The 17,110-nt window shown below is 36.3% G+C and overlaps 1 protein-coding gene across 1 annotated transcript; it reads left to right on the top strand.

Annotated features, from left to right (window-relative positions):
- Positions 1 to 2,635: 2,635 nt before the first annotated feature.
- On the top strand, positions 2,636 to 16,168 carry si:ch211-136m16.8 (uncharacterized). The gene is made up of 6 exons (XM_049464924.1): positions 2,636 to 2,912; positions 5,409 to 10,373; positions 12,685 to 12,901; positions 13,131 to 13,219; positions 14,999 to 15,105; positions 15,224 to 16,168. The coding sequence occupies exons 1-6, from the start codon at positions 2,856 to 2,858 to the stop codon at positions 15,285 to 15,287; spliced, it is 5,499 nt and encodes a 1,832-aa protein (XP_049320881.1). The 5' UTR covers positions 2,636 to 2,855; the 3' UTR covers positions 15,288 to 16,168.
- The last annotated feature ends 942 nt before the right edge of the window (positions 16,169 to 17,110 follow it).

Here is a 17,110-nt window from a genome sequence, read left to right as displayed (position 1 = left end):
AAAAACAATTTGCCTCATTTTTCTCCATTTTCAGTGTCTAATTCCTACAGTATCTATTTAGTTGTTAGCCAGCCAGCTAATGTTGGCGTAGTTAGATGTGCTGGACTAATAAAATATAACCTGCAGTTTTAGTGTAAAGGAATTACACTAACTGTATAAACTTAATATAGTGATTCTTGTTCTTTAGGCAGTGCTGAAAACTCAATGAAGGCGGTCTGAGACTCTTGGGGACGGACTTACTAATTGAGCAGGCATGCCTAGCTCTGCTTCTGATAACTGACTTTGCTCACTATAGGCTGCAAAATTGATAATGTGAATATGGAATTAAGGCAACCATGTTTTTTTCAGTAACTGGTTTTAGCAGCAGTACTTACATTTTTTTCTTCTTTTAAGTTGAAATAAACAGTATTCCTGAATGTTTTTTCCTGGTTACAGGAACAACAGTGGCACTGCTAATGGTGCTGATACAAGATCTACTGCAAACATGGAGATACAAGAATGGAAAACTCATCATTAAACCAAAAAACATAGAATTTGAACTTAATTGTTTGCTAAAATCTCCAGCAATCACCACAATACATGTTTTAGAGGTAATTGTATAAATTAGGCTCTAAAAAATCTTCAAAACTTACAGACTGTCACTTAAAAGACAGTCTAACATATTTGCATTGTGTTTATATTGATGTATATTAAAGGGCATGATATGAAAATTATTTAAAGTATTATCTTTCTCATTTACTGCTTAATAATCCACAGAGATTAATGATCTTTAGAGCTCTCTTTAGCTGTGTCACAATGTTACAAGGCCTTGGAGGTTGTTTTTGTGCTTGTGAAGGTCAGGGGTTTTGCTGATGATCGTTGTGAGACAGCGTCTCTGACCCTGAGGGGTTTCATTGCCGTTCTGCGGCAGGTCCTGCGGTCTAAAGAGTATAAACTACGAGCAAACACGTCCCTATATATATATATATATATATATATATATATATATATATATAATACAGGCCAGAAAAAAAAACATTTCTTTTTCTTTTTCACCATCTCAAAGCCTTTAAAACTTTACTTGTTCTTTATCTCTTAGGCCACTGAGATGAAAAACAAGATGATAAGAACTTGTGGTTTCCTATCTCAGCTGTACAACAACTTGTTATATTCCTCTCATGGTCATCTGAGCTGAGTAATAAGATTTTATTTAGACATTGCTGACATATAGGAAAATATGTTTAATCATTGACATTATGTTTAAGAAGTTTAATATAGCACATTAGAGGGTACATATTTGATTATGTTTGATTTATTTTTATTTTGCAGAAGTAAAATGCACTTTATATAGTCTGTATTGCACTGTTATGTATCCTGTTGCACCATAATCCTGGAGGAGTGTAATTTCCTTCCAGTATTTTCATGAACTCAGAAAGCATGAAAATAAAAGACTCTTGACTTGTCTTGTAATTGTTTTGACACCCCAGGCTGATCTCACTTTGCAAGTCTAAAGTCAGTGCAGTTTTGTTTTCCTGGAAAATCTTACAGCATTTCATGCTTCCCTCTGCTGGCAACTTTATGCAAATACGGATTTCATTTTTCAGCAGGACTTAGCACCCTGCCCACACTGCCAAAAGTACCAATTTGTTTTATATAATATTGTAATTTCCTGTGTTTTTACTGTTTTTTGGGCTTTTATTGGCTGTAAGTCATAATCATTAACAATAAACGAAATAAACACTTAAAATAGATCACTCTGTGTTTAATACATCTATATAATATATGAGTTTCACATTCTGAACTGAATTACTTTTTTTAGATGCACTAGTATAAAATGTTAGTTTTTGCTAGTGGATGTTTGCAGTGTACTGAATGAAGACAGCATTGTATATGTAAAGAGTTTACATGTGTAGAGTGTACAGCTCTGGAAAAAATTAAGAGACCACTTCAGTTTCTGAATCAATTTCTCTGATTTTGCTGTTTATAGGTTTATGTTTGAGTAAAATGAACATTGTTGTTTTATTCTATAAACTACAGACAACATTTCTCCCAAATACCAAATAAAAATATTGTAATTTAAAGCATTTATTTGCAGACAATGAGACATGGCTGAAATAATAAAAAGATGCAGAGCTTTCAGACCTCAAATGAAAAGAAAAGAAGTTCATATTCATAAAGATTTAAAGAGCCCTAAAGAATTCAGAAATCAATATTTGGTGGAATAACCCTGGTTTTTAATCACAGTTTTTTTCATGCATCTTGGCATCATGTTCTCCTCCACCAGTCTTACACACTGCTTTTGGATAACTTTATGCTGCTTTACTCCTGGTGCAAAAAATCAAGCAGTTCAGCTTTGTATGATGGCTTGTGATTATTTATCTCCCTTATGATTATATTCCAGAGGTTTTTAATTTGGTAAAATCAAAGATACTTATAATTTTTAAGTGATCTCTTTTTTTCCAGAGCTGTATACGTGTAGAGTGTATATGTGATATGTTGTGAGTATGTTGTGAGTGAGGGGAAGTGTAGCTGAGGTGTTGGGCTGTTTTAGAGAAGTCTCTGCTGCTGGTGGTTGTTGTGGTGTAGCAGCAGCAGCTCTGATGGCGTTTAATAAACAGGCCTGGTTGTTTTTTACTTCACCACAGAGCAGCTCTCAGCTCGCCCTCTGCTGTCTGCTTTGAAACCTGACCGCCCTCCTTCCTCCTCAGAGCTTCTCAGCAGCTTCAGGAACTGCAGAAACTCACACTTCACCACTCACAGTCCTGCAGCTCCAGATAACTCTCTTTATCCAGCCGTTTCCTCTGGATTATAGAGAAGGAGCCGCTTCTGAGGAGCTGAGGAGAGCTTCAGTCAGATCCTCCTGAACTTCTTCAGCCATGGAGGGATCTGAGAGCTCCATAAACCGGATTGGTCGCACTATTTGGACAGTCTGGGTGAGTGAACATGAAGCTGCTGGAGAATAGGGGCTTTGTTTCTGACCTGAGGGAACTGTTTGAGGAATATCTGTAATTTTTTAAATCTTTAAATATGCTTTTAAATCTGTTTTTAGGCATTTGGGTTATTAGAGTAATGTTTCGGCTAAGAGTCATAACTGTAGCCCTGCTTTTTATACAAAATGAGATTATACAGCCTTTAAAAATGGTTCTTCAGTGGTTCTATACTAAAATTAATAGTAATATATAACTGGCACAACTTCAAGAATCATTTAAATGCTCATGCCATGCAAACTACTTATTTTTTGTTGTTAAATTATAGTAGGGTTAATATCAATATTAATATAACATGGCTTTTTCTTTTTTATTCCATAAAAAAAACACTGTATAACAATAGATTGTGCAATATTTACTCTGAATGAACACATTATTATAAATACAGAGGCATATTAAGCTTCACTTTAAAGAACTTATTTTATTTATTTAATGTTGGGAGTGGTTATGTTGAATAACACAATTGATTGGTTGTTTTTATTTTTATTTTATATATACAGTACCAGTTTTGACACCTTAAATTCAGTGGTTTTTCATTATTTTAAAATTGTCTGCATTATAAATAAATACTAAAATCATTTTTTAGAATTATTTACTAAACAAAAAAAGTGTTAAACAATCCAGAATATGTTTTATATTTCAGATTCTTCAAAGTAGCACATCTTGGTTAGATTAGATTAGTTTTGCACATCTCAGGCTGGATTTTCTCAGTCAGCTTTATGAGGTAGAGCCACCTGGCATTCAGGCTTTCAGTTAACAGCTGTGCTAAACTCATCAAGAGTTAATTACTTTAATTTCTTGCTTCTTAATAAAGTGTTTGAGAGCATCAGTTGTAAAGTTGTGAAGAGGTAGAGTTACAGGTATATTTCAAGTACAGTCGTGAAGACTGTCAAACCCGTATGATGAAACTGGGTCTCATCAGGATGTCCCATTAAAGGAGGAGCGAGAGTTGTACAGGAAAAGAGCCCATCTAAAAGTATCACAGAGTATTTAGGTTTGTTTAACACTGTTTTTAAGTTACTACATGATTCCTTATGTATTCCTTCATAATCTGATAGATCACTTCACTATTCATTTACTATGTAGAAAAAAAGCAAAAATAAAAACATTGAATTTATTTTCAAGAGCCTGAAGACACTTGTTGTATTTTCAACAACTAGTAGTATTAATTTCTCTTAATTCTTATCATATTGTTTCCATGTTTAGCTGAGGTAAAGCTTAAGCTGTCCACCCTGCTGTGGTAAAATAACACCAGAAGTTTCTAAAATAATTTTTAAGAAAAAAAAATACAAGGAACAATTTAACATGTCTGCAACTCTATGTGAACCACATTTTAATCAATTTTCAATTAATCACTAAAATTGTCCACCCTGTTGTGCAGCTTGTCATGACAGGGTGGACACATGCATGACAGGAAATAAAAAGTAAAAATAAAAGGTGATTAAGCTGGGATAATTAGATTTATGTGCAGTCTGAAGTAAAATAAGTAAAATATTTCATGGTATTTTCACGATATGACAAAACACTGAATAAAAAATATAAAATATTTCAAAAATACACTACTGCAACAAAATGAAAGTTTTATTTTATTACATACATATTGCACACCCCTAACTGAGATATATATAAAAAAAAACATTTTATCAGATTTGTAAGAGACGTCAATGATTGAATGTTCAGAATGTCAGGATGCTAATAATAATATAAGGAGATAATATATATATCCAGGATTAAAGTAAAATAAATAATACTGAACACATATAAACTGTATCTAGTAGATATATAATGGGAAATGAAAACTGTGTGAGTTTTTTTGTTGCTAAAAACAGTAAAAAGGTAGTACCCTGATGTGATAATTAGGGTGGGTGATATGGCACTATATTTTAGGGTATAATATTGTTCACAATATTGAAAGATGTTGGCGATGTTATTGAGAACAATACAATATGGCATACACTTAGTGTGAAATTAAAAAATAAGGCTGTATATAACAATGTTTTGTATGAATACAGTGATTATGTTTTGGATTAGTCAATTAATCTAACAAGTAACTTTATGGTTATTCTATAATTCTATATATTCTCTGTTGCACCACAAAGAGTTCTGCTATTGTTATGAGAAACAATTAATTCTACAGTCTGATCTTCTGATTTAATCAGATTAAATAAACTGATCTAACTTTGATCTCGCTCTCTCTTACCCTCACTCATACTCTGTCTCTCTGTCCCACCATTGTTCTCTTTTACCCTCTCTTATCTGGGTGCTCTCTCGTTTTCTCTCTCTCTTTCTTTCTCTCTCTCTCTTTCACACACACACACATACACACACACTCCCCCTCCCTTTGACACTTTGGCTCTTTAAAAAGAAACAAGACCACATTTTGTTTCTGCTTCGTCAAAGTCTTCGTTTGACCGACTCGCTTGTTTCTTGCTGTTTGTACAGGGTTATCTCTCAGGGGCTGTGGGAAGATACCTCAAACCAGAGGTCTCAAACGAAGAAGACAAGCAAAATGGAGAAGACACCGCGGCCGACGTGACCATCAGCAAGAGTTACAGAGAGCTGAAAGAAGATGAAGAAGAGACAGAAAGGAGTGAGACAAACACCTGGGCCCAAAGTGAGAGCCCCCAGAGTGGCGTCCGGGTGCGGCTTGCAGCCGTTCAGTGGGAAAAGGCGAGCATACGCAAGGGAGGCACAAAAAGAAAAACTGGCACTGGGGTTGCGTGGAACACTGGGGTTCAGGAGGGTTGTAAAGAGGGCACTGAGAGAAAAGTACATGAGAAGAGGGATGGTGAAGCTTCAGACAACAACAACGAGGCGGTCAGAACCAACAGTAATGATTTTGTTGAAGAAGCGTTTGTTGATGCTCCTTCTTCCATCAATTTAGGCAAAGGAGCTCAAGACTTTGGGGATTCCGGAAGTGTGGAATTGGGTATCGATGCTGTAAGAAGTGAACATGTGATCAGCGACAAGGCTGAAAAAGCAGCAATGAAAATTGAAAGTGCTGGCCAAGGAGCAATACTCGAAGAACGGACAAACAAGTGTGGTTTTGAAGACAACAAAAATGTCCCGGAAGCCTTGGACAAGAAGGTAATCAAACATGCCAAGGACAAGGATGAAAATGAGGTGAAAGAAGATGAGCAAGAGACAAATCAGAGTATAACTGAGGATGAAACTGAGGCGTATACATCAGGAATGGCCGATGACTTGTTATCCCACTTGACCCACTCAACAAAGCAAATGGAAGACCTTTTTGGTTCTCCTTCAAATGAAGAACTCAAAATGGATGGAGAACATAGCGAGACAACAGAAACAACTGAAATCCAGTCTGAGAGAGAAGTAATTGAGGCCAGCGTTGAGGAAACAAAGCAAAGGACTGAAGGATTCATTAAAGATGAGCAAGGAGAATCCAAGCATGACGTTGTTGACTATAAATCAAATCTGGAAGAAGCCAAAGCGACTGCATTTGAACTGCTGGAGGAACCCAGGACAGCACAGGAAGAACATAGAGAAAAAGAAATAATTGAACACGAATCAGAACCCGTAAACATGGCCGTGCTGACACCAGGAAAAGAAGATTCCAACCATGAAACAATGGAAGAGATTGTGGGAACAATAACGGATGGAAATATTCAAGCAGCTCAGCAGGTAATTTCTGAGACACTGAACATCTGTGAGTCAAAGCAAGATGAAGCACAATTCGGATTCACAGAGGAAATAGTGAAAATAAGGAAAGAACCAGTTTCAGAATCAGTTTGCCCAGTTACTGAATATGAGGAAATCTTGACACCAGAAACAGAATTGGCCGAGGCCATCGAGGAGTCAAAGCTAGTGACTGTGGGGTCTGTAAAGGAGGGGCAGCCTGAAGCAGATCTGGAATCAAGTGAATTCAGAAGTCCTGAAATTGTCTACAAACCAAATTTTCATGAGTCAGAGCTGGATGAATCCCAAACTGTATTTACAGAGGAAATGATCAAGCCTGAATGTGAAGCTTTGGAGGAATCTTTAACAGGACAGAAGGAGAACACAGAAATCCATGGAAATGAGCCAGAATCTTTTAGAAAAGGTACTGAAAATGATCCAGCAAGTGTCACTGAAGAATCAAAACAGTTGACTTTAGCAACCACTGAAGATGAGCAACAAGAAGCTAAACAATTTAGTGAATCTGAATTTGCTGAAGCAGTTGAGCTGTGTGAATCAAAACTGGATGAATCGCCCATTCAACTTACTGAAGAAAGAGAGGAGACTGAGTGTGATATTTTGGAGGAACCTGTGATGGGGCTTATAGAAGTTGCAGAAAGGGAATCAAACCAAGTTCTTGATGAATCAGAGCAGCATAAAGCAGGTTTTGAATCAAGTGAATTCATAGTTTCTGAAATTGCTGCCAAACCAGACATTCACAAGTCAAAGTTGGATGAAAACCAAATTGTATTCCCAGTGGAAATGGAGGAAACTGAATGTGAACCACTGGAGGAATCTGCAACAGGACAGATGGAGAACGCAGAAATCTATGGAAATAAGCCAGAATCTTTTAGTAAAGGTACTGAAAATGATCCAGCCAGTGTCACTGAAGAATCAAAACAGTTGACTTTAGCAACCACTGAAGATGAGCAACAAGAAGCTAAACAATTTAGTGAATCTGAATTTGCTGAAGCAGTTGAGCTGTGTGAATCAAAACTGGATGAATCGCCCATTCAACTTACTGAAGAAAGAGAGGAGACTGAGTGTGATCTTTTGGAGGAACCTGTGATGGGGCATATAGAAGTTGCAGAAAGGGAATCAAACCAAGTTCTTGAGGAATCAGTGCAGCATAAAGCAGGGTTTGAATCAAGTGAATTCATAGTTTCTGAAATTGCTGCCAAACAAGACATTCACAAGTCAAAGTTGGATGAAAACCAAATTGTATTTCCAGAGGAAATGGAGGAAACTGAATCTGAACCACTGGAGAAACCTACAACAGGACAGATGGAGAATGCAGAAATCTATGGAAAAGAGACAGAACCTATTAGTGAAAGTACTGAAAATGAAACGACACCAACAACAGAAATTGAGCCAGTCAATATTATCAAACAGTCAAGTCAAATGACTTTGGAAACCGCTGAAGATGAGCATCAAGAAGCTACACAATTAGGTGAATCTAAGTTTCCTGAAGCTGTTGACCTATGTGAATCAAAACTGGATGAATCACCCGTTCAATGTACTGAGGAAAGAGCTAAGAATGAATGGGATCTTGTAGAGGAACCTGTGACAGGACTTATGGAAGTTGCAGAAACTCATGGAAAAGATCTAGAACCCTTTAGCATAGATACAGAGAATGAGGCAGCACCGACTGTTCTTGAGGAATCGGAGCTGGCGATTGTTGGAACCAGAAAAGAGGGGTATCATAACGCAGGTTTTGAATCAAGTGAACTCGTAGGTTCTGAAATTGCAGACAAATCAGACATCCACAAGGCAAAGCTTGATGATAACCTAACTGAATTCTCAGAGGAAATAGCAGAGACTGAGGAAAGAGTGATGAGTGAACAGTGTGATCTTTTAGTGGAACATGTAACTGGACACGTGGAAGTTGCAGAAGTTCATGGAAAAGACCTAGAACCTTCAAGAAAAGATACTGAAACTGTAGCAGATCTACTGCCAGACAGTGAATCCATCACTCTCTTCCTTTTGGAACCAACACAAGAGATTGTGGTTACAGGGAAAAGTGAGCAGAGGGAAGCAGATCAGCAGCAGCTGGTGAGTGAGGTCATTGGCTCTGAAATTACTGAAAATCTGGACATTTATGGGGCAAAGCTCGACGAAACCCAAAGTGAATTCACAGCAGGAATAGTTGAGACTGAATGTGAATTCTCCAGTAAGATGACCTTTAATGACGAGTCTGTGGACCGTGAGACTGTGGAGGCCATAGTGGAGGAAGCAGATCAGTTAAACCAACCAGACGAGAATTCAGAAGCAGGAACCACATTGCATGTAGCGCTCAGAACAGAAGAAGAGACATTAGGTGACACAGTTTATGCTATATATGGATCACAAACACCAGAAATGGTGATTAAGCAAGACAGTGAGTCAGTCATCGTGCTAGTAACGGAAGAGCCTGGAAACCAAAGCGAGACCACAGAATTTCAACAGGAGGTCAGAGCAGAAGTTGCAGCAGATGTTATGAAGAAATCAGCAGTGATGGAGCGTGTACACGAGCAGCCAAAATGTAATGAACATTTAGCTCTGCAGGAAACTATGGCCTATGGACTATCTGTCCTTGGAAATGAATCTTTGCAAGAGTTCTCAGATAGTAAACACATAATTGAGTTACAGTTACCTGAAGAACAGATCAGTATCATGCAAATAAAAACAAAAGAGATGGAGTCTGGTTTTGCTGAGCAAGCAGAAGAAACTGCTGTTGAATCTGTTGATAAAATGCCAAGCTCTTCGCCACAGGAACTGGACAAATGTGAGAACGTTTCTGTGGGTATTGAGTTGCTTACAGGACTGACTACGGAAACAAAAGACAGTTTTACTGCACAGAAAGTGGAAGTGCTTGAAGTGAACACTGAATTAACAGCTGTGAGAGACCGTGTCATAACCGAAGCAAAGTGTGAGAAAGCTGCATTTGAAATGGATGCTTCAGAAACAGAAAGTGAGTCTACTCTTGCAGCTGTAGAGGCCCCAGAGACGTTTGGAAAATCAGAGGCTTCTGTTTCAGATGAAACGTTTGGAAGCCAGAGTCTGTTCAAGCAGGACGAGTGGACTGTGCAAGACAGATCAGCTGTTGAACCACATGGACAGCAGATGGAATACTCGGGGGAGTTGGGTCTGCCAGAGAGTGAATCAGCACTGGAAACATCTGCAGAGATGCAGAGGGATTTAGAAAAAGGCGGCGGTGAAGATGCAAAAAGCCCTGATGAGACCGATGGTGGATTCCCTTATGAAAAGCAGGTCATGATGGCTTCATTAGGGGTCGTAAATGAAGTAATGAGAGGACTGAAACAAAAATGTGAAGAAAGTCAGAGTTTATCTTCAAGGGAAATGGACACACATGAAAAAGGGGTGACCGAAACATTGAAAGAAAGGGTGGAAACATCAGACCCTAATCTGAATCTCCTGCATACAGTGAAAATCAGACAGAATTTACCAGTAGAAGCAATGGACATTGGCAGCGAAAGAGAAAGAAAAGAAGAAGTCTCTCAGCATACCACAGGTGATGACGTAGAGCTTCTTGCAGAGGGAAAAGAGGATATTGGTTTTAAAGAAGAAAAGGCCGATGGTGAAGAGAAATTACTAGTTGACAGTAATGGAAACATGCAAGAAAGAAGCAGACCTGGCCTGAAGAGAGGGTTTGAAAAAATGGCAAGAAATGAAGAGAGTAAACCAACAGTTCCTAAGGACTGGGCCGGAACCAGCCTTGTACTCCAGCAGGTAAAGCATTGAGCAATTAACTGATAAAGCCGGGGCACACCCACCTAATGTTCTCCAACAAACACCAACACACCCACATAGGCTTGTTGCTGTATATGATTATAGTTTGGTAGTCTCTTAGAATAAATGTCTACATCCCAGTATCAGGTCCTGGGTGTTATGCTAACTAGTAGTTATTAAATGTATCTGATTGGCCACCTAGTGTTATATCTAGGACACTGTGGGATATTTTGCCCAATACAATGTCAGGAATGGTCTCCTCAGTTTGCACTGCTCTATAATATTACTGTCCATTTATGTTATTATAGAAAGATATCATAGTTCTGTAGTGTTATTTCCTATTCATATTAATCTAGAATGGTCTCCTACATTTCATGCACACACTGTTCTAGAATATCACTTATTATTTGTACTATTATTGAATGTTTTTCCTTATTTACTGTACACAAGAATTGTCTCCATTCATTGCTGTAGAATGTTATTCCCTGTTCATGCTATTCTGGAAAATGTATATATCATTCCATATACACACTGTTCAAGAACATTACTCATTATTTTCACTACTCTAGAATGGTCTCCAATAATTATTCTAGAACAGTCTTCCTCATTTTATATATATATATATATATACACACTATTTTAGAATATTACTCATTATTTTTACTACTCTAGAATGTTATTCCCTATTTACTTTACTCCTAGAATGATCTCCAATCACTAGAATTGTCTCCATTCGTTGCTCTAGAATGTTATTAACTGTTTACACTATTCTGGAAAAGTTGTATCTCATTCCATATACACACTGTTCTAGAATATTACTCATTATTTTCACTACTCTAGAATGTTATTCCCTATTTACTTTACCCTAGAATGATCTCCAATCATTGTTCTAGAATGTGACTCCTTTAATTGCTTTAACAATTCAGGAAAAGTCATATCTCATTCCATATACACACTGTTCTAGAATATTACTTATTATTTTCACTATTTTATAATGTTTTATAGAACGTACTTACACTACAAAGGTATCAGTTAATTGTTATTGAATGTTATTCCCTGTTTACACTATTCTAGAAAGATCTACCTTATTACATATACACACTGTTCTACAGTGTTTTCCCTATTTACAATATTCTAGTATGGTCTCCATTTATTGTTCTAGAATGTTATTTCCTGTTTATGCTATTCTAGGAAAGTCTACCTCATTCTGAAATATTATTCATTGCTTACACTATTCTGGAAAGGTCTTCTTCATTTTTTTTGTACACACTGTTCTAGATGATCATTCACGCACTATTCTGGAATTATTTTATTTTTTATTTCCTATATACACTATTTTAGAATGGCCTCCTCCATTGCATATACACATATGGAATTTTCTAGAATGTTATTCCTTCTTTACACTGTTCTAGAATAGATAGGGATGTTTAACAGAGAACTTTAAACAGGAAAAATATAGGGACAAATATTCTAGAGCTGTGCGAATTGAGGAGAATATTCCAGACAGTATATTGGGCAAAACGATCTAGAGCACACTGGGTATTACACTAGGTGGCCAGATACAGTTAACCAGGTAACCAGGCACCAGTAAACACAAACCATGACCCAGTACAGGGCCTGGATGGGTTATCTGTTCTAAAATGCTCTCCTGTATTTGCAGGTTCTATAATGTTATTCCCATTTGACACTTTATTCTAGCACAGAGTAAAGCCAGCTGACAGCTCTGGAAAAAAATAAGAGACCTTTTAAAAATGAGTTTCTTTGATTTTACCAAATTGAAAACCTCTGGAATATAATTAAGAGGAAGACGGATGATCACAAGCCATCAAACCAAACTGAACTTCTTGAATTTTTGCAACTTTAAAGGCATAAAGTTATCCAAAAGCAGTGTGTAAGACTGGTGAAGGAGAACATGATGCCAAGATGCATGAAAACTGTGATTAAAAATCAGGGTTATTCCACCAAATATTGATTTCTGAACTTTTTTTGCTTTTTTGTTATTTCAGTCATTTCTCATTTTCTGCAAATGAATGCTCTAAATGACAATATTTTTATTTGAAATTTGGGAGAAAATTGTGTCCGTAGTTTATAGAATATAACAACAATGTTCATTTTACTCAAACATAAACCTATAAATAGCAAAATCAGAGAAACTGATTCAGAAACTGAAGTGGTCTCTTTTTCTTTCAGAGCTGTATGTTGGGGAATGTTAGATCTAAGTGCCAATAGCTCAGCAGTCATAGATCATTTTCAGATTTAAGTCTTAATTTTAAAACTGACTACTATTGCAATGCCTATTTCACTATTTAAGGTCTCCTCATTGGACTGCACGGTCCAGAAGTCAAAAATTGCAGTGAAAAACCCTCATGTTCGACCACCCAAAGACCCTCGTACGCTCATAAACAAGGCTTCAGTGGAGCCCTTGGCACCGACCCGCCCCTCACAGCCCAGTCCTCTGAGAAAGGCTCAGGGAGAAGGGCTCATAATACCACAGAAAGGAGTCCAAGGAATTGGATTCAAACTTCCTGGTAAGTTGTAAAGTCTAGTGTTGGCATAACTGTTTCTGTTGCTTGTCTGGAGGAAGGCCATTGTTTACAGTTCCCACCCAATGCTTAGATTATCTAATTAATGGTTAATTAAATCACAACAGGTGAGCTGCTGGTGGAGCTGAACACCTCCTTAGCAGATCATTTCTGGTTTTGGTGTTTGGGTGTTGTGTAATGTTGTGTAATTGCAATTTTCTTGTATGATATTTAGGTCTGGGTGCAGGATTCCCTGCTTTGAGAAAAACTGATGCTGGTAGGAAAATCAGGGACGAGGGAGAGACAGAGAGTTCATCAACAGAGGTACAGCCATGCAGATACATGCAGAAGTTGCTAACGTTTTTGTACTGTGTATTTCATAGCACATATAAAAAATACAAATATATCTATATATATAAATATGGGTGTAGCTTGTGGAACGGGTTGTGTACTCTAGAGGCGTGTTTTAACATGGTTTCACACCATGATTAACAAATCAGGCCTGGGGCATGACACCAATTATTGCATGTAATTCGTAATTATTGGCTGCATCCAATATCTCATCAAATCAAATAAGTGAAAAAAGGGTAAATTCCCACAAGGCTGTGAGCAGATATTCAAGTGATTATTATTATTTATTTATTTTTTAGCTTATAGTTTATGCAGTGTGGACTGTTCATAAGCGGCAGTTCAGGGGAACTGTGGAGGTCAAACCCCCCAAACATATGGCCTAGTCGGGTTTTAGGGCTGTTTTCAGCACTCAAATCTAGAGTTTTGGAAACCACTCTTTTTTTTCTCTTTATACGACTCAACTGCCAGAATGCCAAATACCACACTTGCCCCAATGTTAGGTTTAGCAGTTGTTGCAATTTTCACTCTGGCTGCTGCTGAAATGTGAGTATGTGTGTGTTCAGTGGCAGAGAACAATTTCAAGCATGGTGAAACATTATCACTATGGCAAGTTAAACTAAAAAGTATAATAGACTCCACTCGCATTTTAAAGAGTTCCCTTTTTTCCATTTTTGCAAAGTGGTTTGTTCGTGAAAATCGCAGGATAGCCTTTTCGAAAGGTTATTTGATGCAGAAAAGGGTGATTTTTGGGGAAGTTTAAAGAAATGTGACACCCTACAGCCTTGCATATCGAGTGAGTATGTGCAAACAAGGGGAGTGAAGTTGTAAGTGTGAGTAATGGGGCCTAATGGCCCCAAATACCATAAAATATCTGTAAATCTTGAAGAGATAAGACACTGTAAAGAATAGCAAAAATGATCCATAATGAGCATCACAGTTCTCTGACATGAATATCTATCTCAAAATTGTAGCTCAAACAAGCTGTGTAGCAAGAAGATTTAGAAGTATCTGAGAACTAAATACTTATAGCAAAGAAGACTTGGACAAAATTCAAGTACAAGAAATTAAAAAAGTTTAAGCAACAATAGGCATATGCAAGCTTTCTGCTGTCTGACAAAAAAGAAAAAAACAGAAAGGGGTCCTATTTTAACATGTAACTTTGCCTGTTAAGATTGTTTGATTGCAATCGCTTTTGATTTTAGTAAATGTAATCACTTTCTGCAAATTCCAAAACTGACTGTTTGCAGATCAATATGATCTATAAAATGTTTTGAAACTCTGTTGTGCATAATAATTTGGAAAAGTGCATTTTGATTTTTTTTATTAAAAAAAAATACTGTTAACTTTGGGGGGGTTTGATCAATAAAATTGAATTTATACTTAACGGGTCATGACTGTCATTTGCATTGACCGTAGAGTAAAACCTGAGAAAAATATAATTTGCACAATAATTTGGAACACAGTGTGTATATATATATATTTAGCAAGTGTAAATTAAGATTTAAAGTTAATTAATAAGAAGATAAGATGTTAATTTATTTGAAAAACAGAACATGTTTAGGTCAAGTTCAGTAATTGGTACGGTCACAGTCACTTTTCTATTATTTATTCAAAAAGGACGGTCATTTGCATGGACCATTTAGGAAAAAAAACAGCAGTAACACTAGACAGTGTCAACAAATGGTAACACATTCCTAAATCTGACTTACTGGATACAGTACTTATTGTTTACTAGTTCTCCTTTATTTTCAGTCTCTTCCCCTTCAGAAATCTGATCCCCCGACTGAGACAAAAGAAGAAAGTGTCAAGCCAGAGCAGCCGGCTAACAAACCCAAATGGACGCCCCCGAGACATCCTGGGTACAGAATATTTTCACTAATTAATAACCTGCATCAAATATACACATACAACATATTGTATATATTTATATAAAAAATTTAATTTTGTTCTAAAGTAATATCCTTTGTGTGCCTTTAGGATGGGAAACCCAATGATGATGTCAGAACTGAAAAGCAAACTCAAAAAGACTGGAAAAGAGTGAAGAGCTTCACCAGAGAAGAACATCACAATTTAACCAGCCCTTTTTTACTGATTCTGTTCACTTTCTTTGCTATTTCTTCCACAGTGCAATGAAAACTAGTCTTTTCTTCCCCTGCAGTGCAATATAAAAAAAATCATATAATTTTTTGACTGTGCAATGTAAAAAAATGAGATTTATAGTAAAGAAAAAAATATTTATATGTGTAAAAATTGTCTAATTAAATAAATGTGCAAATTCTATTTTATATTTATACTCTTTTAAATGGGAATCTTTGATATGTTGATATAGTTTAAATAAAAAGTTAAAATGTAAACAGTTATTCATAGTGAACTGTTCACACTGGAGCCGAATTGAAGCAGATACCACAACATTATTACAAATGGTTAGAAATACACTGAGACACAGTTTAAACACAGGTCTAACATGTGTTTTAGTATAGAGAGGGATACAGTCCCCCATAAATTGCTAAATTGCTGTTTTTCTATCATACCAATCCATAAATAACGTAAAAGTGTGTGGCACTTTTCATTCATTACACACTCTTCATTCATTTGTGCATTCATGCTTTACTGAAGTACTTCTATTTTGGGTAATTTTTTACACTATTTCCAAAGTCAAATATAGTTTCGTCCTATACATTATACGCTATAAAATCTAAAGTAATTCATTTTGGGTTTTGCATGCATAACAATTTTGCATATTAAAACAAAAGAAGCATAAAGCAAGCTCACCAGCAGGGTACAGCACACACTTTGCAAACCTATAGTTCATTGTCTGTGCTACAGGGTACAATATAGGGAATGTCTGTGTCTGCATAAACTATGGAATAAATAGAATATATAGTTAAAAATAATAAAGGAAAACTCATTTGTACCTCTGAACCTGTGTTTTTATTCAAATTAAATAAGCTTCTATGTTACTTATAAATATTAAAATGACTTTGAAACCATTACCTTAAATCAACAAAAAACTGGATGTGTATTAAATGGTATTTTACTTTTAATTCTTAACCCATAAAAGCCGAGACACATTTCTGAATATTGATGCCAAATTAAAAAAATATTAGATACATTAATTTCATTCATATTTTAAAGTTAAAATCTTAGTGTAACATTAATGACAAGAACAGTTTTGTGACTTTTATTTTAACAGCTTTTTTCTCGCAGTCGTATGAGATTTAGTTACATGTACTGTAAAAAGCATTTAGAGTTAAATAGTTAAAATGGTTGGAAAGTAGAAGCTAAAATTTCACTTTTTAAAAGGAGCAACTTTTATCCATCACTCTGTATCATTTATTTTACTTCAATCCTTTATATATGTAGATATTTGGAGTGCAGTATTAGTATCATGATATTCTGGTGAAAATTATTTTATTTTTAAATATCTCAGTTAGGGATGTGCCATATCATATCCAATATCGTATACAATAATACAATTAATTTTTATTTTGTTGCTGTACTGTATATTTTTGTAATTTTTTTCTCAATGTTTTTTTTATTTTTTTATTATGTCGTTAAGAGTATTGTTGTCGCAAAAATCTAATAAAATATCATGATAATATTTTAGGCCTATATTGCCCATCCCTAGTGACAGGTACTCCCACTTTAACTCAAGTAGCTAACTAGGGGTGAGGTTATCTTATTAGCCACATGGTTTTGGTAACTCGTCCACAAATCACTGTGGTTTTTCCCCATCTTAGACACTGAATTATGTTTTTATTAAAGTTGGGAGTCGGTGCAGGGAGTGTTGAGAGGCTGCAGCAGGGTTTTCTCGGTTTTCTGGCTGTAGTGTGATATTTAGTGGGGGGTTGTCGGCCTTTAGGC

The sequence above is a fragment of the Astyanax mexicanus genome, chromosome 15 (assembly GCF_023375975.1).
Source record: "Astyanax mexicanus isolate ESR-SI-001 chromosome 15, AstMex3_surface, whole genome shotgun sequence".
Taxonomy (NCBI): Eukaryota; Metazoa; Chordata; class Actinopteri; order Characiformes; family Acestrorhamphidae; genus Astyanax; species Astyanax mexicanus.
The sequence above is the reverse complement of the archived record's forward strand: the minus strand, read 5'-3'. Positions and strand labels throughout refer to the sequence as shown.